Source organism: Besnoitia besnoiti (assembly GCF_002563875.1).
Source record: "Besnoitia besnoiti strain Bb-Ger1 chromosome Unknown contig00007, whole genome shotgun sequence".
In the NCBI taxonomy this organism is placed as follows: domain Eukaryota; phylum Apicomplexa; class Conoidasida; order Eucoccidiorida; family Sarcocystidae; genus Besnoitia; species Besnoitia besnoiti.
Window position 1 is genome coordinate 685,442 of NW_021703915.1, and position 23,387 is coordinate 708,828.

A 23,387-nucleotide genomic window follows, 5' to 3' on the forward strand; every position below is an offset into this window, starting at 1 on the left:
CGGCACTCCTCATCTGAATCCGGTTTAGTTATCCCCCTCCTCCGTCGCACACATCGAGATCTCGATGATGAGACTGACCTGACGCCGGCAGCAGTTCGTTTTCGCGTCCGTCCAGCGTCTTCGCGTGGCTCTGTCGGCACTGTTGGCTAGCAAAGCTGTTTTCTTCCCGACCCACAACCACCATGGGGACGACCTACAGTAACCCGCTCGTGGATTCCACCCTGGTATTCCCGGCGCCGCCGTCGTCGTACGACATGGACACGCCCGGGCTCCTGCTGCTGCGATCCAAATACATTCCTTCGCGGGAGGTTCCAGCCTTTCTGATTCGGCCGCGCCTCACTCCGGCGCGCCGGGGCGCAGGGGCGCCCTTCACCGGGTCGCTCCTGTCGCGGGGTCTGCCCTCGCGTTTCCCGCTACCGCGTGCCGTCTTCGCGTCGTCTGCCTCGGGATCCGCGGAGTTTCCAGACCATCGCCCCAGCTCCTCTCCTTGTCTCGCTTCCGGCAAACAGGAAGGCCTCAACTCGCTGGCTTCCGACAGAATCCGCCACGCTCTCCTTGCGCAGGCGGGTCAAGGAGGCGCGAGGCAGCCAGGCCTGCTGAGCCGGAGGCGCTCGGGCGGTTCCGTCGAGTCGAATGTTGGCGGGTCCGGACTCGCCGAGAGGGCGTCGCTGCCGCCGCCCCTCAGCGAGCAAGGCGACGACAGCGGTTGCCCATGCGCGCTTGCGCACAGCGGCTCCGGCGCCCTCGATGAAGCGTGTGCGGCGGAGCCGCTTGACGCTTCTTCCAGCGCCTGTTCACTAACCGGCGACGACCCGACGCACGGCTCCGCCGCAGGGCGCAAGGAGGCCGCGCTGCATGGACCCGGGAAAACCTTCTTCGAAGAGACAGAGGGTACAGAAGGCGACCTGAGCGGCCTTGGGACGAGCTGCGACGGAAGCGGCGGCCGCCGGAAGGATGGGAAAGGCTTCTGCATCCTCTACTTCCACGGCAACGCCTGCGACGCAAACATGATGCGCGGATGGTTGCAGATCCTCGCCGACGAGGTGAGTCGCCAGTTTCCTTTGCTCTAGGAGAGAGACTGGACTGTCTGGTCTCCCTTGACTCCGTGCAAAGGCCTCTCGCTGCCGGACCCGGCTGCTTAAGCGGCTTCAGCGATCGCGATTCACACGTCGACAAGCACCGTGTTGAGACTGAATCAGCAGACTGTCGAGTGTCCCAGAGCCGCGGAGGCGCCAGAATCTCGCGGCATCGCTACCTGTGAGAGCCGAGTGGAGCTGGGGAAAGGTCAAGGCTTTGGAGCGCTTTTCGTCGTCCGTGTTTCACACATGCAGAAGCAAAAGCGGTTGGGGAGGGGGGGAAGGCGGGGGAAGGGGCGGGTACACGTGAGCATATGTTGGCTGCTCGGACGGTTTGTGTGTCCTTTTATTCAGCTCGGAGCGACGATCCTGATTTTTGAATATCCGGGTTACGGGCTGCTGGAGGACTACGACAAAAGCAGCCGGGGAATCGATTTGTGCGCCCGGATCGCCTTTGAATTTCTCGTCGACAAGCTGCTTTTCCCTATCGACAGAATTATTCTCTGCGGCAGGTAAGAACGGAATTTCTATTGAATTCCAGCTGGGAGCTCTGCCGCGGCTGATGCTCGCTTCGGCACGCTTTGTGGCCGTCTTATTGGGTCCTTTTCGCCGTCGTGTGCTTGTAATCCTCTCTCTCTTCCGTGACTGATGACCGGCGGCTGCGCTCCATCTCGCCGTCTGTAACTTTGCGGACTTCACTTACCTCTGTATGTTTGGGTATGCGCCAGTTCACCAATCCTCAGTGCGCGCATCGCGCTGCGTCTTGGTCAACTTTGTTTCACCTGACGCCGTTTCTACTCATTTCCGCAGGTCCATAGGGACGGGCGCAGCTGCGTGGCTGGCGTCTCACCTCGCGCAGTGCAACGTGCAAGTTGGCGGTCTCGTCCTTCTTTCGCCGTATGTCTCCCTTTCGGTAAGTCCCCTGTTTTTCTTTCTGCTTCAACGGCTTGCATACCGTGCGAGGTTGAAAAAAGGGAGGGTTTAGGGTCTAGGAAGAGGTTTAGGGCGGCCTTTTGGGGAGCTCGACCGGGTTCTGTCTAGTTGTTTCTGTGAGACCCTGCGAGGGATTCGTCGCGATTCGTAGAGGCCTGTCCGGCCAGCGCTCGGAGTGGGTGTGCTGAACGTTCTGTTCGTTGTCAACCGTCCAGCCTCAATCCTGCTTTGAGCAGAGTATAGATGAGGTCGCGCGGGAAGGCGGATGACGATTACAACCGCGACCGCTCTCGCCCGCAATCTCTCTAGGAGAGCTAGGCTTGCATCTGTGTCACGTCCCACGGTTCTGTGCTCGTTCGTGTGCTCTCCTCTACTCTCTCCCTCCCGCGATGGCTTTCCAGGCCGTTGCAGCAGATTGGGCGGATGCACCTCTCGCGCTGACTAACGTCTTGGTTCACCATCACTGGAACAACGAAGCGGCGATTGAGAGTATCCCCACAGTGCCGCTGTGCATTATCCACGGCAAAGAGGTAAATACGTGTCGGTTTTCTCACGTCCTTGTTAACCTCGTAGTCCTCGGGGTCTTTGCTTCTCGGTTTGCGACTCCTTGCTGCGTGCTCTCTTGCACTTTGTCGTCGCTCCTGTCGCATTTCCCCGTGATACTGTGGATGCTGCGGCTGTGAGACGTAGCGTTGAAGGGTCAGCACTGAATGCATGCGGACCGTGGTATCTCGTTCACCGTCTTGCGGTCGTAGACTTTTTTGTCCGAGTAGGCGACATTGGCGCTGCGCGCGTGTGATTCCTGCGCCCTGCAGGACGACGTTATCCCAATGGCGCACACGAAGCGTCTGTGGGAAGCGGCGCGTCAGCCGCCGTCGCTTCGCGTTGCACGGTTTGCGGAGACCGACCACAACGTGGGCATGTCGTTTGAGTCGTTTTACGGGGACATTCTCGTCCCCCTGCAAGTTTTCTTCCGGAAAGTGTCTTCGAATCTGCGCACCAAAAAGGCAGCAGGCGTGACAGGGCGCCGAGCCGTTGAGACCGCCTCGGCGGCGCGCGTGGCGTCGCGGACGTGCTCAGTCCCAGCTCTCTCCGTAGACGCCTCGTCCCCAGCGGGCGTCTCTGCGGGCTCGAAGACGGGCTCCTCTCGCACTCGCGGCGGCGCCGAGGGAAGCCTTTCTGCGAGTCGGAAGGCCGGCGCGGGGCGGGGAGGGGCTGCACTGGGTCACAAGCGCGAGTGGGGGCGACGCCTTGCCTCTCACCGTCTTGTCGCGGGGCGGCCTCAGGGCGGCCGCGAAGGGGAAGGCGCCGAAGGAGGGGACGTGGACGAAGCGCGCTGGTTGTCTTCGGCGACCTCCTCGCCTCCGACATTGACCGTGCGAATCCGAGGAAAGGCGGCGGAGGATGCGACGCCGAGCGGCGAGAGTGTCTCCGGGTCCTATGGAGCGGGCGGCATCTCGTCGCAGGATACGCGGCGGCCTTCGTCCCTCTCGCTGCAGGACTTTTTGGCGGTTGAGGCGAAGGGCTCCATGGCCAGCTTCAGCAAGACTGATAGTAATTTGAGTTCGTCCACCTGGCAGGGGCCCGGCGGAGACCGTCTGCGCTCTTCGCGGCGGGTGCCGAGCCAAAGGGCCAGCCGTTCCGGCGCTGCGTCTCTCACGCGGAGCCTTACCAAGGGCGAGACCACGGAGCACGCAAGGGGCAAGTTTCCTGTCTCCCACTCGCCGAGCCACTCCGGAATAGGGAAGTGGGTGTCTCTTTCTCACTCCGTCGCCCGGCACGATCGCCGGCGCATCCCGTCGCGCCCGACGGTCGCGGGTGTCGGTTCATCTGCGTCGATGTCTGCCGGGGTGGAGGACGGGGCGCGGCGCGGGAGCAGCAGCTCCGAGGGCATTGAATACCCTCACCTCGACGCGCTGCTGAGCTGCGAGCGCGCTGCTCGGCGTAGCAGCTGGACTGCAGGTGACACAGCGTCCCGGTCTGGGCATCTACTGGTTGACAGCGGCGGGTTCGCCGAGAAGCGCAAAGAGGGCGACCGCGGCGCCTTCAAGCGACGCGGGCTCCCGGGGCGCACAGTCTCCTTATCGGGACCCCTTGCGCGCGGCGTCCACGCGCCCACCTGCGGCATGCCGGGAAGAGACTCTGGAACCGGTCGGGCGCGCGATGGAGGCGCAGAGCGCCGCAGACGCGAGGCAGGCGGGGCACGCGACGCACTCGCCCCGGTCGGTAGGGGACGCACTGTGGGGCGCGGCAGGCTTCAGGCGGAGCCCAGTGGGAGCGGGCCTTCTGCGGGCTGGGGGGATGGAGGCGAGGAAGCCCGCGAGCAGGACTGCGAAGAAGACCTCGAGACAGAAAAACTCAGACCGAGCTTGTGCGCCTCGTGCTTGTCTTCGTCGGTTGTTGATCACCACGTGGACGCCTCCTATTGTGTCTCTGAGGATATCGACGACGACTTCAGCTGCCTCGCGGAAGATGCAGACGATTTTGCTCTCTTCGATGACGAGGTTTCTGCTTCTGAGGACTGCACGGAGCCGTCGGAGACTGTCCCCTCCGTGTCTGCCCTTCTGTTCGAAGGCGCCGACCCCGTACTCGACATGCCGCTGCGGCGGATCAAGGACGAGAGCGCCCGCGATGCTGAGGAGGGCGAGCAGGTTGAACCAGCGGGGCGGGACGCATCTCCGTGGGACGAGGGCGGCGACCCAGAGACCTGTGAATCTTTCGCAGAGGCTACGGGCGACGACCAGACATATTTGAATGAGGGGGGCGAGCTTCCGCGTTCCTCTTCTGCTGTGCGACGCGGCCTGTTCCTCAGACAGAACCCGACTTCGGCAACGTCTTCCGTTGCCTTTCCTTTCCGTGGGGCGCGTCCGCAGCCTCCCCACTCCGACAACGCGACGTTCCCCGCGCCGCTCTCGGCGCCGAGCGTCGCTCTGTCGCGGAGGTGCCTTCCCGGCGCCGCGTCGTTCTCACGCCCGCCTACTCGCCAGGGGCGTCCCCAGACCGAGGGACAAGTTACTGAGGACGTGGTCGCCGCGGAGTCTGTTGCGCGGGCATTTTTCGCGCCTGACGCCCGAAGCCTCTCGACTATGCTGGCAGGCTTCCTGCAGCAGGAGACTTCCCGAGCTCTCCAGCGAGAGCGGACCCACAAGAGAGACACAGACCCTGCGCTCAGCAGTTCGCCGGCTCGTGCGCTGCGGCTTCCGCGGATGGCTGGCCCAGGGGACGTCGCTTTCCGTGGCCGGGAGACTCTGCTCTCTCCAGCCGCGTCGAGCTTGAGCAGCGCCTCTGGTGCAGGCTCCGCTGCGTCCGGCGGCTCCAAGTTTTTCACCGCGTCCCTGCCACGGCTGGAGCGAGGGCTCGCCTCGCGAAAGATCGAACGGCCTGTGCGGTTGAGCGACAGCGTCGCGACGGAGGCAGCGCACCAGAGTTTCGATGCGACAGGAGACGAGGCGATGCGGTTGAGTGGAGGCCGAGAGACAGACGGCCGCGGGGCGCCTGGGGGCGACGGCGAGGACACGCTCGCGTCCAAGGGAGTCAAGCGCGAAATCAGGGTAAGAATCACCATGATTCAGAGGGGATTTACGAGTCTCCGCGTGTGCTCGCAGCGCCTTTGGTGAGAGGAGTGAGAGGCACAGCTAACTGTGCTGGCGAGAAATACTCCGGTGACGACCACGGCACCAGCTGAGAGAGTGTGACGACTGCGTTCCGTGAGGACGACCACACACGCGCGTGTCCCAGATCTCTTCGCGGCTGTGTCTCACGGTGTATGTCCAACCCTGCAAGCCCTTTCCTGTTGTCGCTTCTTGTCCTTTCAGACGGCAGATCTCTCGAGCGCCGCCGCGGCCACGCCTCTGCGGTCGCTTTCCGGGAGGCGCGTAGTCCGCAGCCCTGAGAGCGCGGGCCGCATGCAGCAGGGCGGCGACAAGCCGGAGGAGGCGGATGCCGTTTTTACTGCAGAGGCCGGCGTGTCAGCAGGGTCGCCGTGGCGCCAGTGTAGTCGGCTGCTGTCCCGGCAGTCGCTTCACAAGGCTGCGCCGCCGCCGACCATCGCGTCGGCGCCCTCTCTGCTTCATCATCTTCCGCCGCGCGCAGGATGGCTCCCTGCCTCCCCCCGCCTTTTCACTGCTCCGCTGACCTCTGCGCCGCCCGGGTTTGCGTCGTGCCCCCTCAGTCTGCCCGCGGGCTCAGTCGTGGACGTCAGCTGCCCTGCGAAGGAGGAGAGGGGTAAGTGCGCAGAGAGTGACGCAGGGCAGGCGTTCGAGACCCTCCGGGACGAGCTGCAGAGGATTTCGTACTCTTCATCTTCCTCCTCGCCTCGATCTGGACTCCTCTCTAGAGTGGAGTCGTCGGATCCAGCGCAGGTGGGATCGGTGGTGTCGCCCTCCGGCCAGCGCGGCCGCGATGCCCCTGGCGAGCATGCAGTGCCTGTTCCGCAGCGCTCGCTGCCGCAGAAGGATCTACGCCGGGCGTCGTACTCCTCCTTTGCCGCGTCCTTCTGCTCGTCCTCCTCGCCTCCGCGGCGGGCGCCCGCTTCAGCTCCTCTCTGCTCAGCGGACGTGCCTGTCGTGCCGCATGGGTCGCGGCCGCCGCTCTTGGGCATCACGCAGCCTGCGGACTGCGCACCTCTTCTTTTCGCGTCCCCTTCTTCTCCTGCCTTCTGCCTGCGCCTGCATGCCCAGAGCCTCGCCATCCCCCTCCACCCTCCTTCAGAGAAGTCGCCGACGGATGCGTGCTCTCCGTACGCCTCCTGCTCCGTGAGCTCGTGCTCGTTCGCATCCGCTTCTTCCTCAGCCTGTTCGCCTTCCTCTTACGACGCTTCCTCGGAGCAGTTCTCGTCTGCGTCCGTTGAGGCGTCTTCGTGCGGCTCCTCTTCCCTCCTCATGCCTTCTTCGTCGTCGCCTTGTTCCGCGCAAGGCCATCGCGATGACGTCTGTCGCATGGCTGCCGCATGCCCTGCGTCGGCCTTCGCGGGCGCGCCGCCTTCGCCGTCCGCTTCCCTGGTGTCCTCTGTCTATCCGTCGGCGTTCTGCTCTGCGTCGCCCTCACCTTCTGCCGTCTCGCCGTCGTCCGCGTCCGGCTGCAACTCCTCCCACGCTCCGGCCGCGTCTTACCCTCCCTCGGCGGGCTCTCTTTCAGCGCGCGGAGCGGGGCCGTCGGCGCCTTCCGTCGTCTCCTCTGAAGCGTCGCCTTCGTGCCTGTCGTCCGCCTCCAGTTTGGGCGCGGGCTTCCACGAGACCGTCCTGCAGAGCACCGCGCCGCCTTCGTCGGCGCCTCCGCCTTCACGCGCATTTTCGCCCGCGCGGTGGCGAGCCGCTCCCGGCGGGCGGAGCTCGTCTGTGGAGCTGCAAATTTCTGTTGCGCCGACATTTGAGGTTCCCGAGCAGACTTCTAACGGGTTTTGCTTCTTGAAGTATCACCACGAGGAGAGAGGCGACAAGGGGGGGACCAATCGCGATGCTTCAGAGTCCCTTATAGAAGAACGCAACGAAACGCAGACATGCGAGGGTGCTGTGTGCGAAACAAGCGAGGCGGCGTGCGCGGCGGATCTGGGCGCAGATGAGTGGCGCTGCAGCCGCCTCGGCGGAGAACATGAAGCTGTGGCGGGGAGCGCGTTCGGTGACGCGGGACATGACGTTGGGGGAAAGAAGAGACACGACGCGGAGGAACAAACAGCAACTGAAGAGGCCCTACGGCACACATCGTCTGTCTCCACTTTCTGTACTACCGCCACGTCGTCGTCCTCGGCGCGTGTCTCCACGGCGCGTCCTGCGTTTTCGTCGTCGCCCTGTGTCTTGCCGGCGACCCACGCGCCTCCGCCGGTCCTCCTCACGGCCTCTCCGCTTCTCGGGGGTTCGTGCCGCTTCCGTGCGCCGCAGTCGCCCCTGCGCCCCGACGCGGGCGGGACGAGGCTGTCGGCCTCTCTGTCTGCGCTGAGCGCCGTTTGCCGCGAGGAAGAGGAGCGCGAAAGGCGACAGAACTCCGACATCCTTCCTGCGTCGCACAACGCGTCTCCGTCGGACCGCCGGTTCTCGCTGCCGCGCACAGCCGACGTGTTCTTCCGGCCGCGCCAGTCTCCGCAGGCGACTGCGGAGGCTGCGCGGGATCTTTCAGATGCAGGCGCGGGCGCCTACTCGACTGTGGGCGGAGAAGATGCAGGCGCGGGCGCCTACTCGACTGTGGGCGGAGATGCCGCCTCTCACCTTGCTGAGGACGTTTCTCTCTCCGCAGACATGGGCACCACGGCGGAGGGCGCCGCCGGCGCCTTGACGGAGGCGAGGGACGAACGAGAAGCGGAGGATCACGTCGCGTCTTCTTCGCCGGTGTCTCCCCGCGCCCTCGGCGGCCTGCCGTCCCCGTCTATCCCCGTGTCCGCGCCCGAGGCCGTCCCGTCGTGCTCGCTGGCGAAAGACGCGCTGGAAACGGCGCGTGCGGATGAAGAGCGCCTGTCTTCGGGCGCGGCTGCAGCGACCGACGTAGGGGCGGGCGGAGAGACTGCGGAGGCCGCGGAGGGAGACTTCGAGAAGAAGGAGAGAGACGCCGACTCGAGGGCGGAGGCCTCGGCTCAAGGCGACGCGCTTTTGGGCAGGGCGGTGCCCATGGACCGCGTTCCGTGGTCGCAGAGCCTGTTTTCGCATATACCGCTTTGCCACTTCATGGTGCGGGCAAAGAGGGAACAGGCGGAAGGGGCGAAAGACGGCGACTGTGGAGACGGTGAGCAGTCTGGGCGCATTGCGTTCTTCTCCTCGCCGTCTGTGCGCGCCTCCGCAGGCCTCATTTCCTCCTGGTCGCCCCACGTCCTCGTCCCTGCGTGGCCCAAGTTGCCGACGCGCCTGCCAGATGAAGGTATGCGCAGCAGCGGGACGCCGCAACAGGGCGGCGGAGGCGAGGAGACCCGCGGGTGGACGACTCCGCATTTGAAGCAGTATTCCCCGTCGTTGGCGCAACCTTGGAATCCGCAGCCCACCCACGATAAGCTGCCGCGCCCTGCTGGTACTCCGCCCTGCGCTCCTCTCTCTCCGCCCTGTCTTTTGTCGCCGTCCTGCGCTGCCGCCACAGGCCTCGCCTTCACAGAGAGCACTGCCTTGCCCGCCGCAGAGCCCCAGTCGCCCTATGCGCCGCCGGCGCCTGCTGAGGCTACGGACGGCGGCGACTCGGTCGTGCCTCTCGGGCACGCAGACGAAGCACTGCGGCTGGAGGCGGAGTCAGTTGAGCAGGACGGGCGCGCAGGCTGGGAGCAAAGCGAGCGCGAGAGGCAGAGCGACGAGGAAGGTTCTAGCTGCGAGGGGGCGCGTCCCGCTGAGCCTCTTTCAGAGGAACCCAGTGGAGAGGAGGCGGAGCAGCGAGCGCTGGACGGAGTTCTGCAGTACCCGCGCCCCGAGGTCCCGCAGCTGCCGCTGGAAGATCGGCGACTCGAGTTCTTGACGTTTGTTGGCGACAGCGAAGAGCACGGAGGAGCCGAAGCTGCAGCCGACGATGATGAAGACGAACTCGAGAGGAGGCCGGCTGCTAGAGCCGGGGGAGCGGAGCGTGGAGACTTGTTTGCGCCGCTAGTTCTCAAAGATGAACCGACAAAGAGCGAGGCGTGTCCGCCATCTCTGAAGCCGATATCCGAAGAAGACGAGGAGCTCGAGGGGGGTGAGAGCCAGGCGGCTTCTCCGCCGCGGCTCCCCGCTCTGCTGTCTGAAGACGGGAGGGAAGAAGAGACTCTGCCCTTTCCTTTTTCACGGGATAAGGACGGGCGGTGCGCGTCGGCCTTGGATAGCTCGCCGGTGACGAGGCAGACGACGTGCAGCGGGCTGGACTTCCTTTTCCTCCACGACTTGGAGCCGAAGAAGGACGCCGAGAGCGGGATGTCGGCGGCGTCGGCGGCCTTCGCTCGGCACGCGAGCTACTTCGCGGACGACCGCAAGAACGTGTGCTCCCTCGGGCAGGTTCACGAGTTTCAAGACGTTGTGATGGAGCGCGACGACGAGGACAACGAGATGGACCGGTTCCACTTGCACGCGTCGTTTTTCGCAAGCGAACCGAATCCGCCATCTGCCTGGCTTTCTGGCGACGCGAACGATCCCGACAAGATCTTCGCCGCGCTCGACTCGCCGTCCTCGTGCTCGTCGTCGTCCTCTTCTTCGTGCTCCACCGTAGGGCCGTTGACGCGGCGGCAGTTGGGCGGACTTCCTCAGCGCCGATGCGGGGCGGGGGAGGACGACTGGCGCGGGAGAGGCCACGGCCGCTCGCTCGCCAACACTTCCTTCTCGTCCTCCGTCGCGCTCTCCCGCCGGCGCCGCGTGATCCGCTACGTCAAGCGCGACGACGACGATGTGTCGAGCATTCTGACCCGAGACATGGAGCCTTCGCCGACCTCCCGTGACCCCACGCGTCTGCCCTCCGCCTTCCAGACTTCGCCGTCGAGTCCTCGACGGCGCGACGACGAGGGCGCACACGGCGGCATCCTGATTCGGGAGGTCTGCTCCGAGCGCCTGACTCCCCGCGGTACCCTCGCGCGCGAGGTCTCGACCTCGGCGCCTCTCCTGTCAGCCTCGCGCGCGACGAGTGCGGCGCTGACCGCAGCCGCGCACGCCGCCGCAGCCGCGGCGGCCTACGCGGAGGCGGCGCGTGCGCTGGCGTCGTCAGAGAAGATCGAGCCGGAGTCGACCGCGTCGCTGGCCTCGCTGGGACGCCTGCCGGCCGCGCGGAAGAGCGACGCCCTGGCGTTTCTCGAGGGGCGCCTGCCGCTTCCTGGGAAGTGTGAGAAGGCGCTGAGTTGCCTGGACGCCCGTCGCCGCGTGAGTCGGCACTGCAGCGTCGTCTGCAGCCGCACGGACTCCCCAGTCGGCGACCGCGCGCGGCGGCTCGAGCGCACGGAGCGCTACATGCGCAGCGAAGGGGGCGGAGAGGCGAGAGTCGTCGAGGAGCAGAGGGGTCAGGAGGGCGCAGTCTGGGTCATGCAGAGCGCCAAGGGTAGTGACTTCGAGACGCACCGCGAGCGACTCGTCCTCGAACAAAAGACGATGGGCTTCGGCGCCACGGTGTGCGCCGAAAAGAAATGCGAACACAACAGTCGCGAAACTATCACCACTGTGTCGTACTCCTCCTCTCTGTCCTGTCTCCTCTCTTCCTTCTTGCCCACGCAATTCAGTCTTTCCGTCTCGCTCGGCGGCATTCAGAAGGAAGGCTAAGTCTAGCGACTCCAGGAGGAGAGGCGGCAAGAGAAAAGAGGGGTATGCGAGGCTGTGGCAGCCGGACGCGGCCGCGACCGGAGCAATTGAGTGATTTCCTTCGATGCCCTGGGTTCTTCCTGGGTTTTATTTGCATATATCGTTGGGAGTTTCCGCTTCCCACTAACAGCGAAAGAGGCTAGCAAAGGCTGCTGAGTTGACTTGTCTATGGTCTTTGTACCCTTCAGCACGGGGGTTGTGATTTGTGGAGATGTGAGAAGCAGTCTCTTCTGTAGAACTGTTTTAGCTACACAGCGCTCGTTTTTTGCTCCGTTTTGCACGTTTGTTTGTCACGTGAGGCGAGCTATAAACCCGCACGGAATTCTCAGCTTCCGTCTTGCCTCAAAAGAGGCGAGCGTCGCCGGGATGTGCGTCGTGCCGAGCACTGCGTTGTCATTGTTTATGGGATTTGATTGAAACGTAACGCTCTATTTTGTTGCCCAGACAAGCATGCGATGCGGGGGGGTTTCTGTTTAGAGCAACGTGCGCTGGCGAGAATCAAACAAGATCCCGATGTGGACGTTCTCGCTGCTTTGTATTTTCAATGTTTCCGCGCTTTTCTAACGGAGCCGACGGAGGTCACACCTTCGTGTCCCACCGCCCACGCCTAGTGCCTGTTTCTTTGAGAAAACGGAGTTAAAGCGGTTCGGTCTCCTGTGGTAATGGAACGCGCTGAGGTGTCCGGTGCGTCCGCATTTTCCCCCTTCTGTCGCAAAAGACGCTGTTTGGTGCGCGTGCCGCCCTGCCCTGTGGACGGCGCGTCCTCGAAAAAAACACAGCTGCTGCAAAATCTATGGGGTCTGCGTAGAGGGTTCGTCCCCCATCATCGCCCTCGAATCCCAGCTTTGCCAGGCCGCGTGTGGGCGGCTCGATGACTGCGCGCTGGCAGCAGCGAGTGTCTATTCCTTCCTTCTCGCTCGCCTTCCGCGTTCAGCTCAGCGCTAGCATATACTAGAGACGATACAAATCTACGCGCTCTTCTCTAGTGGTGTGAACAGGATAGATAACTTAGGCTGGGCAAACAGAAAGAAATTGGCCGCGACGGAGGGGCTGTCCCCGTGGCCCGTTTCCTACGCCCTAAGCTAAACCCGCAGTCTCCGCCGTCTTCTAGCACCCCAGTCCAGTTTGAGCGACGCCTGCGTGGGGGCAGTGGCTTTCTGGTTCTTCTTCACATGTAAGCAGATGCGAGCTGGAGACGCGGCGAAGCGAGGAGATTGGAGAATACGCCCAGGCAGAACAGCGAGACTAGCCTGAGGAAGAGAAGAAACCTAGGCGCGAACGAGCGCGAAGAAAGAAGACGCAGAGCGGGACGCAACTGCGACTCAGGAGAAGCTTCCAAAGCGCCACGAAAGAGAGCCAAGTTCGGAATTATCGACCACCACGAGAAGGCCAAAGCGCGCGTGCGGCAGGTACTCGCGCACGAGTTACCACGGTTTGCGGCGCACTCGCCTTCTCTCTTCTTCCGTCCCTCCGACCCTCCTATTTTTCACTTCCTCGCTCGGGAAGGGCGCGCCGCCAGTCTGCCACAGTGCACCAACTAGGGACCGGGCGCGCAAGCAGACGCGACACACATGAAACCAACAAAGAGAAAGTGTCTCTCTCTCTGTCGAAAACGTGACAGCTATGAGTTTGATGCACAGCCAGAGCCGTGACAGCCGCCACACCCCCTTTCGGCGTTCAAAGCATCCCTCCGCTTCAACCGCTGTGGGGCGGAGACCGCCCGAGGAGGCGCGCCGTCAGAAGGCCCGCGGCGGAGGTGCCAGGCCTTCGACCGCAGTCGCGACCGTCGTTTGCCCCGCCAACCGAAGGCCCCACAGAAGGCCCAAAGCAGCCTGGATGCCTCTGCGCCTCCTGAGCACACGCCTGCCAGGCGAAATGAACTCCGAAGCGTGGGCGTGTGCAAAGGGCCGCACGCCATCGAGGCGGAGACGAAGAATCTTTCTGCAACCTCCACGCACCGCCAAACAGAGAACCAAACCGCAAAACCAGAGAAAGGGAAAACGAAACGCACGGACAAAACACGAGGGCAGGCCACCCTCGCCTCGAGCGCCGCCGCCGCCGCGTACGCCGAACCCGTGACGACCCAGAAGCCCACAATGCCGCTTCGTCTTCAGAAACTGGCGTTATCTCATCACGACAAGCCCTGGCGCAGCGCAGCCGTGCGCCAGCAGCCCCCCCCTTCCAACGAAAAAACTCTTGACCATGCTGCACACTGAGAAAACACACATTCATATATATATATATATATATATATATATGCGCATCACTCTAGTTATTGGCTCGTCTGCCAACGTGTGACTACACACACATATATATGTTTATATATATATGCGCAGTATATGCTCGGCACCGCCTCGCGAGACTGTTTGTGCGCGTCAACACTGGCAAACGCCACAGTTCACGCCTCCGCGCATATCCCCGTAAAAGTCACAGCGTAAAAGGCACTTTGCTTCTTCCTTCGCGTCTCCCCATCTCAGTGCCATCCTCTCTGATGTGACGACCCTCGTCGAGATCCACGTCTGAAGGGCTGCGGCCGCCGGTTTGCACGATGCTCATTTTTCTCCTCCCACGACCTCGTTGACCTCTCGCGTCTGCGCCCAAGACAGCTAGCTGATATATATCAATATCTAACGCATCGGAGAGAGACATATACTCACACATATGCAAACGCAGGCAGCTGCTACGTGTGCAGATGCATGTGCTTAATGCGTCCGGCTGCGCGAGCCGCCTTCCCCGCTCTGGCTCTCGTCTTTTTCAGCGCCAGAGCAAGCACACGAAAGACGATTTCCCTTCTCTGCGGCCGGCTTCCCGATTTTCCTCGCGTTTCTGGCTTAGGCGTGGCGAGCGCGCGCAGCCTGCGCGGCGCCGCAACTCGGCAGGCAGCGCTCACAGGGCTGCCGAACGTTCAGCTGCGAGTCGGGATTGCACTGAGAAGCTTCCGTTTTCGCTCCTTCTGTCGCTTGGGCGAGACGTACAAGAGGAGGGGCGTCGCCGCCACGACTAGAGAGAAGAGGCAGAGGAAGAAGGCCTCGAAGGACAAAAGGCCTTCATCCCCGTCGCCCCCGTCCTCTGGTGCGCTCGCCCCGTCGGCGGGCACTGCGCCCGCCCCCGCGAGGGCCGTCGACTGGCTCGCCATCATCCCGTCGAACAGCGCAGCTGTGCAAACAGTCCACAGCCTGCAGAGGCTGGTACACACCCGCGCGAAGACCGTGCCGCGAGCCCTCTCCGCTGCGAGGGCTGCGAGGGCTCGCAAGTGGAGAGTGACGCTTTCCAGGAGCGCAGAACTAGGCAGCACGCGCCAGAGGCTTCCCAGCGCAACGCAGGGTCCGCAGGTGGAGGCGAGCCACGCGACGAGCGCCGAGGCGCCGGCGGAGACTGTGGGCGGCACCGCGCCCGCGAGGACGCCGCCGGCGGCCGCCAGAGCCTGCCACGCCCTTCCGCAGACTGAGCCGAAGAGGAAGCGGAACAGAACGATCGCCCAAGTCGACGCGAAGACACACGCAGTCTCCACCACGTCGGAGACGTCCTCGGCGAGCGCCGCGAACGCGCAAAAACAAATCATGACCAGGAGGACGTACGTAGCGACGAGTTTCTGCTCTCGCGTCGGCAGCGCGCGGAAGACCGCGACGCGCGGGGCGACGGGCTCCTCGGCACACGACGCATTCGACATGACAGACGTCTTCCGCTGACCCGCCTTGGCTGCGCCGCTGCACAGCCAGCTCTGAAGGAGAGCCGAGCACTTGGTCGAGTAGCGCACCAGCCGCGACGCCTCTTCGCCCTGCCGGGGACTGGGGACCGACTCACGCAAATTTGGGCTCCAGAGCCCCCCAGTGGCTTGCCGAACGAACGCCCACAAGAAGACCGAAGCCTCTGCCTCAGCCGTTGCGTCTGCCCGCTTGAGGCCGCCGCCGTCGCACGAGGAGGCAGAGAGGCGTGGCACGGTCGTCATCGAGACTGGGCTCTCGGGACGCCAGTCACCGGCGTCAGAGACCTCAAAACCGAGAGACTTCCGTTCTTCTACGTGAGCAGCGCCAGGCTTCGTCCGCGCGTCGGGGGAGACGGCGCAGGGCGGCGGCTGCCGCTCCCGCTCCCGCGACAGCGAATCCCCTCGCTTCGGGCCCAGTTCTCCGCTCCTTGGAGCCTCTGTGTCTTGGGGGCCATCTGTCGCTTTCTTCTCCTCGTCCGCTTTCTCCTCGTCCGCTTTCTCCTCGTCCGCTTTCTCCTCGTCTCGCACTTCCTCTTCTGCCGCCGCGTGCTGGAGAGTCGGCGGCTCGTCGATCGCTGCGTTCGCGTATCTCTCTTGCTCCGCGAGCTGGCGCTTCTTTTCGAGTTTCTTGCGCTTCAGGGCTGTCGCCACAGAGTCTATCCGCGCAGTTTTGCCTGCGTGGCAGACAGATTGGCTCGCAGCGCTGGCAGGCGCGAATTCCACCGGGATCTCGCCGGGGCCCAGGACCTCGGCTGCGTGCGACGAAGACGCCGAAAAAGGCGAAGAGGGAGACAGCGAAGACAACGAGCGGGGCGACAGCAACGGAGCCGCGGAGAGACAGGGAGAACATGGACAAGCAGCCGCGACGTCCGCGCCTTTTTCGATGCCATTCTCCGTGTTGTCTGCATCCTGGCTGCTTCCCTCGGCCTCTGCTCGCTGCTGCGCCTCCTCCGCCCTCTGCTGCTCTTTCACCTTTCTCCGCGCCTGGAGGGCTGCCGCGGCCGGGTCAATGCGGCTCGTCTTTACCGCCCGCCGAACGAAACGCGAGGCTTCGCTGGCGGAGGCGAACTCCACGGGGATTTCTCCTGGCGCCAGCTGGCTTGTTTCGGCGCTTTGCACGGGCTCGCCGCCGCCTGATGGCTGTTCCGGCGGCGCCATGGCTTCGAGATATGTTTCCTCCGCCTCTCTTTCTTCTAGCTGGGCGCTCTCAGGTCGGCGGGCCGTCGATTCTGGTTGGCACTGACGTTCCTCTTCGGCACTCGCAGTCGGCTGATGACGCGACGCATCGCCGCTGTCTCCAGCTGCGGGGCTTCCGCCTTCAGACAAGGCGAGAGATGGCATCTCACCTACCGCGCTCGCCTCGTCGAGTCCCGCTGAAGGCGGTCGGAGCAGATGGATCACGGGCACCACGCTTCTGACGCTCGCGCTGCGCCCTTGGGCTTCTTCGTCCTTCAGGCTCTGCAAGCTATCCGCTCGCTGCGTCGCGCTGGCGGGCGGTGTTGGAAGCGAAACCCGACCAGGCACGTCTCCCGCGCCGGCCTCCTTCTTCTCTTCGCCCTCTCGGCATTCGCACGGTTCCTCTGCCTCCCCCGTGATCGGCGGCGGCGGCTCGCTGCCCCCCCCGCCCCCCTCGCCCGCCGTGGCGGTCGCAGGCGCAGGCTCTTCTTCTTCTGCGTCATCGCCAGAGGCGGCCTCACCGAGCGCCTGGCGCCTGAGCCAGGCGTTTCCCAGTTGCTTCTTGCGCAAACTGTCTTCTTCTTCGCCCTCCCTCAACCGCCGCTGCTCTTCTTCTTCCTCCTTCTGCTGCTGCTGGAGTAGCTGCGCGACTTCGCTGTCGGGCATCTGCCGCGAGTACTCCTGCAGCCATTCGTGGAGCTGTCTCTGTACCTCCCGCGACCGCGCACAGCCGCCGCCCGCGACGGCTCCAGAGACGCGGCCCATGCTGCTGGCGCCGCTCGGCGTCGGCGCCAGCGATGAGCCGGCGCTCCCGGGAGGCAGTGCGTTGCCGCGGGAGACCTCCATGGACGAGGTCGTAGACAGCGCACCCGACTTCACTCCGGCATGCGCGGAGCCCTCGTGACCCAGCCCCGTGGCCGCCGAGCGCAGCCCAGCCACGTCGTGCGACGATTGCGCCCGCTTCAGCGACGGAGATGCGCCCTCTCGAAGCGACAAAAGATCACCCGTCGAGCCACCCACGTCCTCCAGGCATCTCGCTGTGGAGCTGCTCTCCAGCGACCGCGTGTGCGCGCCAAGCGCGCTGGCGGCGCAGAGCTCGCCTCCACTGTCTCGCCGGCTCTCCAGACCGTCGGCGCCGAAGACACCGAGGCTCTTCGGCTGGACTAGGAATGTTTTCTTCCGCCCTCTGGAGCGCGGGTCTGCCAGCGTCGCGCTCGACACCTTCAGGCAGCTCTGGAGCCCCGAGCCCGCCTTGGACAGCGCGCCGGCGTCCCTACTGTCTCTGCGCCCCGCCGGCGGAAAGGAGACACTGCCCGCCGAGTCGGCGACAGTCGAAACGAGGGAGTCGCCCAGCCCGCACGGCGGATGCACGAGAGGTGACGAGCCGGGCGACGACGCCTCTTTACCTTCTGGCTGCAGCGACGCATGCGGCAAGAGGAGAGACCCCGGGGCCGTTGGCCCTCGCCCCAGGCGCGAGGCCTCGTGTGCATGGGACGGCGAGTCCGCCGGAGAATACGTCGAGGCGGCCCCCGACGAAGACGCCAAGGAGAGGCAGCGAAAGTCCGGCACCCCCAGCGGCACGTCGCCGCCGTCTCCGCCCTCTCCCACTTGTAGCCCTTTCTGAGCGAGCTGAAGGCGATCCGCGTGCGCGGCCTCGGTCTCGTCGTCGCCGAGGGATTCTGGCTCCGGGAAGGCGTCAGTGCCGGCAGTCGCATGTAGCGCGTAAATAAAGACCAGCGCAGGCGCGGCAAAGTTGAGGAGGACGTTCGTGGAGAGCGTGAGGAGCGAAGATGGCAGCGCAAAGACTGGACTGAACGTCAGCAGCCAGTAGAGCAGCCACGGGAGCGTCGACGCCGTGAAGAACGCCGACTGCTTGTCCATGCAGATGGCCATGTTGATCAAGTCGTACCTGCGGGGCGCGCATAAGACGAAGGCAAAAGCCGAAATGCAACAGAAGGAGAATAACGAAAACAGCGCTCGAGCCCAAGGGCCCCCGAGACCGTGTGGGTTTGCATATGGGGAAGAGCGGGGAGAACGAAGGCGGCAGACAGAGCCGGGCGCTCGCAGAGGTGGGCGCGCGCCAAAAGCAAGCGCCGCCAGCAAACGGAATGCCAAATAAAGAGGCGAAGCCTGTCCACTTACCGACAACTAATTTGGCCCGTGGCGACGCTTGGAAGCAACGCGAAAACGTGGAAAAAGCAGATGCAGGCGACGGCTACGAAGGAGGAACATTCCGGAAGCATCGCCGCGAGGACGTTCGAGGAGGCGGACGGGGCCGGAAAGGCCGCCGCGCAGAAGAAGCCAAAGAGAAAGTAAATGGTGCAAGAGAACGCTGTACTTGTGAAAATCGTGCGCGTCACCTGCAGAAAGACACAGACGCACCCACAGGCCACATCAACGCCAAGATACAAAGTAAATCGCACCGAAGGCGACCCGCGGGAACCCGTTCCGGCCGCCGCAAGCCCCAGTCTCTCGAGCGCCCGCGGGCCTCTTACTCGCTATGCGACAGCCAACCGATTGCTCTCGCCACCTGTGCACGGGCCCCTCTACAAAGTGCGACCCGTGAGTCTTCTGATTCGCGAACGGGGCCACACATAGTCCCTGATCCCGCAGTCGCAGCGCGCAAACTCGAAGCGCCATCCTCCCCCCCCCCCCCCCCCCCCCCCCCCCCCCCCCCCCCCCCCTTTACGCCCCGTAAGAGAGCACCTATCTGCAGCATCCGGGGCTCTTCGTGTCGCACCGCTAGGACAATAGGTGACGAATATCGCAAGGAATCCTTATCCCTCGAGACGGGAATTCACGGCAGACATTTGCGTGTGCGTCGCTCTCTCGCGGGTTTCTCTGTATTCTGCCTACCGGCACGTCGTCTTTGATTTCGTTCGCCCAGCTCGGCAGCGCGTTTGAAAAGCTGTAGGCGTCGACGAACGTGGACACGAGGCTGCCCATGCCGCTTCCCCGGACGATGGCGGCGGGCCACGGCGAAGACAAGAACGCAGACGCCGCCGACCGTGCCGGCGCGGCCTTCGGAGGCGCGTGTGGAGCGAAGGGAATCTTCGGTGGCCCCGTCAGGCCCTCAGGCGCAGTCGCCAGCCGACGCTTGTCTGAGAGAGCTCCCGTGAGATCCGTGTGCGCCGGCGAACCAAAGGCCGCGGTGCGGCTTGGACCCAATTCTGCGCCCACGCCGCCGGTCCCCAGACGCGGGGCAGACGCGGCGGAGAAGGGAGAGACGAGCGACGGCAGTAGGCCGGCAGGGGACACGCGGAGAAGGACGAACGCAGCAGAGGCTGTGATCTGGAAGACGGCGGCAATGATGGCGCCAAAGGACAAAAACTGCAGTTGCATGTTGTCTTGGAGATCCGACGCAGCTAAGTGCAGACAGATACCTGCCGTGATCACGTAGCCAAGCGTGACACCCATGTGATCCACACACGGCGCGCAGGCGCCCGCTGTGGAGTCTCCGCCCGGGAGACTCGGCGTCGCGTTTGTAGGCCCCGACGACCCTTCAGCGACAGATGGGGAGAGTCCCTCTGCTGCAGCGCCGCCTCCCCCAGAGAGGAAGAAACGTGTCAGTGCCGTAGGCATCAGGGACGAGGGCGCCGGCGCCTGGTCCGCGCCACAGCTCGGAGTGCATACCCCTGAGAAAACCTCTTCAATCTGAGTTTGGCTGGGTAACGCGTAAAGGAAGGGAAGCGCGGGCACCGCATACGGCTTGGGCTGGCTGCCGTCTGTGTAGCCGTTCAGGAAGGCTTGCGAAAGACTCTGGAGGAGCGCCGCCAGTCCCGCTGGGAAGAACGCCCCGATGACGGAGAGAGGCGCGGACAGCGTGCCGCCGATCGCAGAGAGAAAAAGCGAAACCGAAAGCCACACTCCCTCTTGCTCGCCTTGCAACTGCCCTAGCAGCTCGCCGGCAGCGGCGCCGGAGTCGAGGCCGAGGGAAGACGCGAGCGAGGCGAGGGAAACCCACTGGGGAAGCCAGGGGCCGAAGAGGGCGCCGAGCGAGCGTTGCCCAAAGAGGACCGCGGAGACCAGCGAAGTCAGCGCCTGGACTAGCGCGAAGACCGGACGGAGAAGAAGCGCTGAGAGCGCTCCGAGCCACTCCAGGGCCCCACACAGCGACTGGAACGGGTTCACATCTGTGGGCAGAAGGGGGACGAAGACGGTGAAGGAGAACACGCGCAGCAGGAGACAGTCGATGCAGTACGCCACCAACAGCGCAGCCGAGCACGTCGACAAGAAAGTGTTCAGGTGCAGCAGCATCGTAAACGTCCGCGGAAAGCTCTGAGGCAAAAGCGGCGGGGCCCGCGTGATGACGCCGTGGACATTCTGCAGCGTCCTGTCGTACAGGTCCGTCCAGACGTGGCCCAGCCACAAACACCACTTCCGAAGGCTCAGCCACGACGCCGCCCCTGCCAGCAGCGACTTCCACGAGGCTCGGCCTCGCGTAATTGAGTGCATGCCCTCGCCATCCGGGCTCGCCGCGCCCTTCTTTGCGTCTTCTCCGCCGCCCTCCCCCGGCTCTGTCTTCTCGTGCCTTCCGGCTTCGCTCCCACTCCGTTCGAGCCCGGCCTGCGCGGTCGCCGCGCTCTCGGCGAGCTGAGCCGCACACGCCGCCGAGCTGGAAGACAGCGAGGAGCTCCGACGTGAGACGAGACGCAAGACGTGCCTCAAAAGGGGCGCTGGGCCCGCGTGGTGGCGGACAAAGTCGGCAAATCGCGCAGAAGGCGGCGACGCCGAGGAGGCGAGGGATGAAAGCGAGCCCCCCGCCGCCCGCGCGTCCTCGAGGCCGCCGAAAACGGGCGCAGACGGTCGCGCAGACTGAGCCGACGGCGCGTTCATCGGCGCGAGGAAGTGCCGCACGGTGGCGGAGTACTCAAAGCGCTCGTCGAAGTTTTGGTTGTTCTCGATGAGCGTGACGGAGCGCAGAAGCAGCAGCGAGCACATGGACGATAGACAGCAAAACAAAAGATTCATCAACAGCGACGGCAACCAGCCAAAATCAATCAACGTCAGCGGCATCGACGTGAGACCTGAAGTAATACAGACACGACCGAAACTGACAGCGAATTCGAAAAAAATGCACGTCACCCGACTGCAGGACTCCCCCTCGGCACTCGTATGGTTTGAATTCGCTTGCCTTTAGCTCCTCCTGCTATCCTCCCTTCTCTTGCCCCCACGCTTACGTAGAGTATATACGAAAAACTTATTTAGAGATGAATTTACACAAAATCTTAAGATATGCGAGTGGTAAAACCTTATAATATTTTCATATTTTATAAAGATTTACTTGAGGAGCTTGCTGTCGTCTGCTTGGACTTCTTTCGTGCTCCATCCATTGCCACGACTTCCTGCAGCCGCGGCTCCAGTTCAGCTGCGGTCTGGCACTGCCGTGCACGCTCCCTCGCCCTGCCGCGGCAACCGAAGCCCCTAAACGGCATTTTCCTGCGCGAAACTACGGGCGTTGCAGGCAAGGAATAGTCTCTTGGCTTCTCAAGATACAGCCGCCAGAGGACGCGCATCTACATGTCATCCCTGCGTGTTGCTGAGCCTCACGTGTGTGCGACAAGCTTACCTGACGCGAGGATCTGGTTGCACACGAAGACGAAGGAGGCGTATATGCCGATGCTTTTCTTGTACTTCCAGCTGACTGTCCGGTAGCGTTTCCGTCGTCTCTCGAAGGCGGGGGCACGGCCTTTACTTGCATCATCGGCGCTCGCCTTTCTGTGGAAAGGGAACCAGGAAAAGAAGCTCTTCCGCCGCTCGGGTTCGCCCGCCTCCCTCTGTCCACCGCCGGCAAAGGCCGTCGCCCCGCGAGCCCGAAACGAGTTCCCCTCTTGTTCGGCTGGCCTCTCGGCCCCCGCGACGTCGTTTCCATCTCCAGCCGCCCCTCCCAGCCAGGCGAGCACACCTGAGACTCTCCTGGACATCTTGACCGCACGACGCGAACCCACAGAAACCGATGCGCTATCCTCCCTCGTGCAAAACGCGCAGAGGTTTCATAAGCATACGTCAGAAGAAAAGATAAGGAAAGAAGAGAGGAAAGAATCATGGCGCCAACCGCAAGGCACGTACCCCGGAACCCCGAGAACACCGTGGCCGAAATCACTCGAGCGATCCTCCTCGCGGAGCAAAAAGCACGGATTTTCTTAGGGTTACAAGCAGCGGCCCCACGGCCCAGACCACGGAAATGGAAGCCTGGGGCACCAACAACGGAACTGCTTTGAATGCGTCAAGGATACAGGAGAGCGTTTCCGTCTAGGGAATAGAGACCGAAGAGGGCTGCAAAGGCTGTTATCAACACTGCGCAAATGTGAAGGAGCCAAACTCTTCGCAAAAAGGAAGCACAGCCTACATACACTTCAGACAGGAACGGAGAACAAAGCCTGCTTGAAAAAGCAACAAATTCGTTTAAACAAGCCACCTTAGCATGCCAAAAGAAAGCTGGAATGGGACCCTTCTCCATGTGGACCCTATGTACGGCCGGTACCCCAAGAGCCGCGGCTCTTCCGCCCCTCACTCCTTATGCTAATGTCCGACAGATATGAGTCGGTCAATCGTGGGCAAACCACAGTGAAGAACTTCGGTTGTCATTGATGAAAGAATAGACGAACTGTCCCACTGTTCAGCATGTACGCATGAGCGGCAGACAAGGAACCCAAGCTGGCGCGGCATGCTTCGTTTCAGCAGGAAAACATTCGGAGCTGCTGATGAACCCCAGAGAGGAGTATTTTGCAAAACAGAGGACAGGGCGGGCATGCCATCAACAGCAAGCGTCACGGTTCGGTGGGAAACGGGCGGAAGCGGAGGCAAACGCGGCTCGCGCGAGCATGCTGAGTGGAGGAACTAACGGATTCCTCTGTGCAACCCCAGAATTCGTGGCCAGCTCGAGGGTGAACCTTGTAGTAACATGCTTCACAGCCTCTCACTGAACCATAACCAATCCCGACGTTTCTCCCATGTCTGAAGCGTCCTCTCTGAGTGCCAGGTTGTCTCACCGAGTCCCGCAAACGGATACGCAGCTAGGCGCTATGCAGCGTATGTACACTGCAAACCGCCGGTATGGAGGAACCTGGAGAATTGGAGCAGACCGCTCAGTCAGCTGCCCTGTCCGTCAACGGCGAACTGCCGCGGAGAACTGCAAATCTTCAATCAGCAGAGCCAGAGAGACGAGTCAAGATGCTACGTCGCGCCGCAGCGAATGAGCGAAGCATGCAAGCCGGGCGCCAAATTGTGCTCGGCCTGCTGAGCAACCGCGCCGATGGAAGCGGGGCTTTCCAGAGCAAG

General features: G+C 63.3%; 2 protein-coding genes across 2 annotated transcripts; one reads left to right on the plus strand and one right to left on the minus strand.

Moving 5' to 3' along the window:
- Nucleotides 1-182: 182 nt before the first annotated feature.
- BESB_071290 (uncharacterized protein) lies at nucleotides 183-11,185 on the plus strand (the record flags this gene model as incomplete). Its single annotated transcript, XM_029365502.1, has 6 exons — nucleotides 183-1,043; nucleotides 1,431-1,588; nucleotides 1,887-1,989; nucleotides 2,411-2,539; nucleotides 2,825-5,560; nucleotides 5,825-11,185. The coding sequence occupies 6 exons, from the start codon at nucleotides 183-185 to the stop codon at nucleotides 11,183-11,185; spliced, it is 9,348 nt and encodes a 3,115-aa protein (XP_029217986.1).
- A 2,944-nt stretch (nucleotides 11,186-14,129) lies between these two features.
- On the minus strand, nucleotides 14,130-22,030 carry BESB_071300 (uncharacterized protein; the record flags this gene model as incomplete). Its single annotated transcript, XM_029365503.1, has 4 exons — nucleotides 14,130-18,015; nucleotides 18,249-18,466; nucleotides 18,963-21,133; nucleotides 21,676-22,030. The coding sequence occupies 4 exons, from the start codon at nucleotides 22,028-22,030 to the stop codon at nucleotides 14,130-14,132; spliced, it is 6,630 nt and encodes a 2,209-aa protein (XP_029217987.1).
- Nucleotides 22,031-23,387: the final 1,357 nt, after the last annotated feature.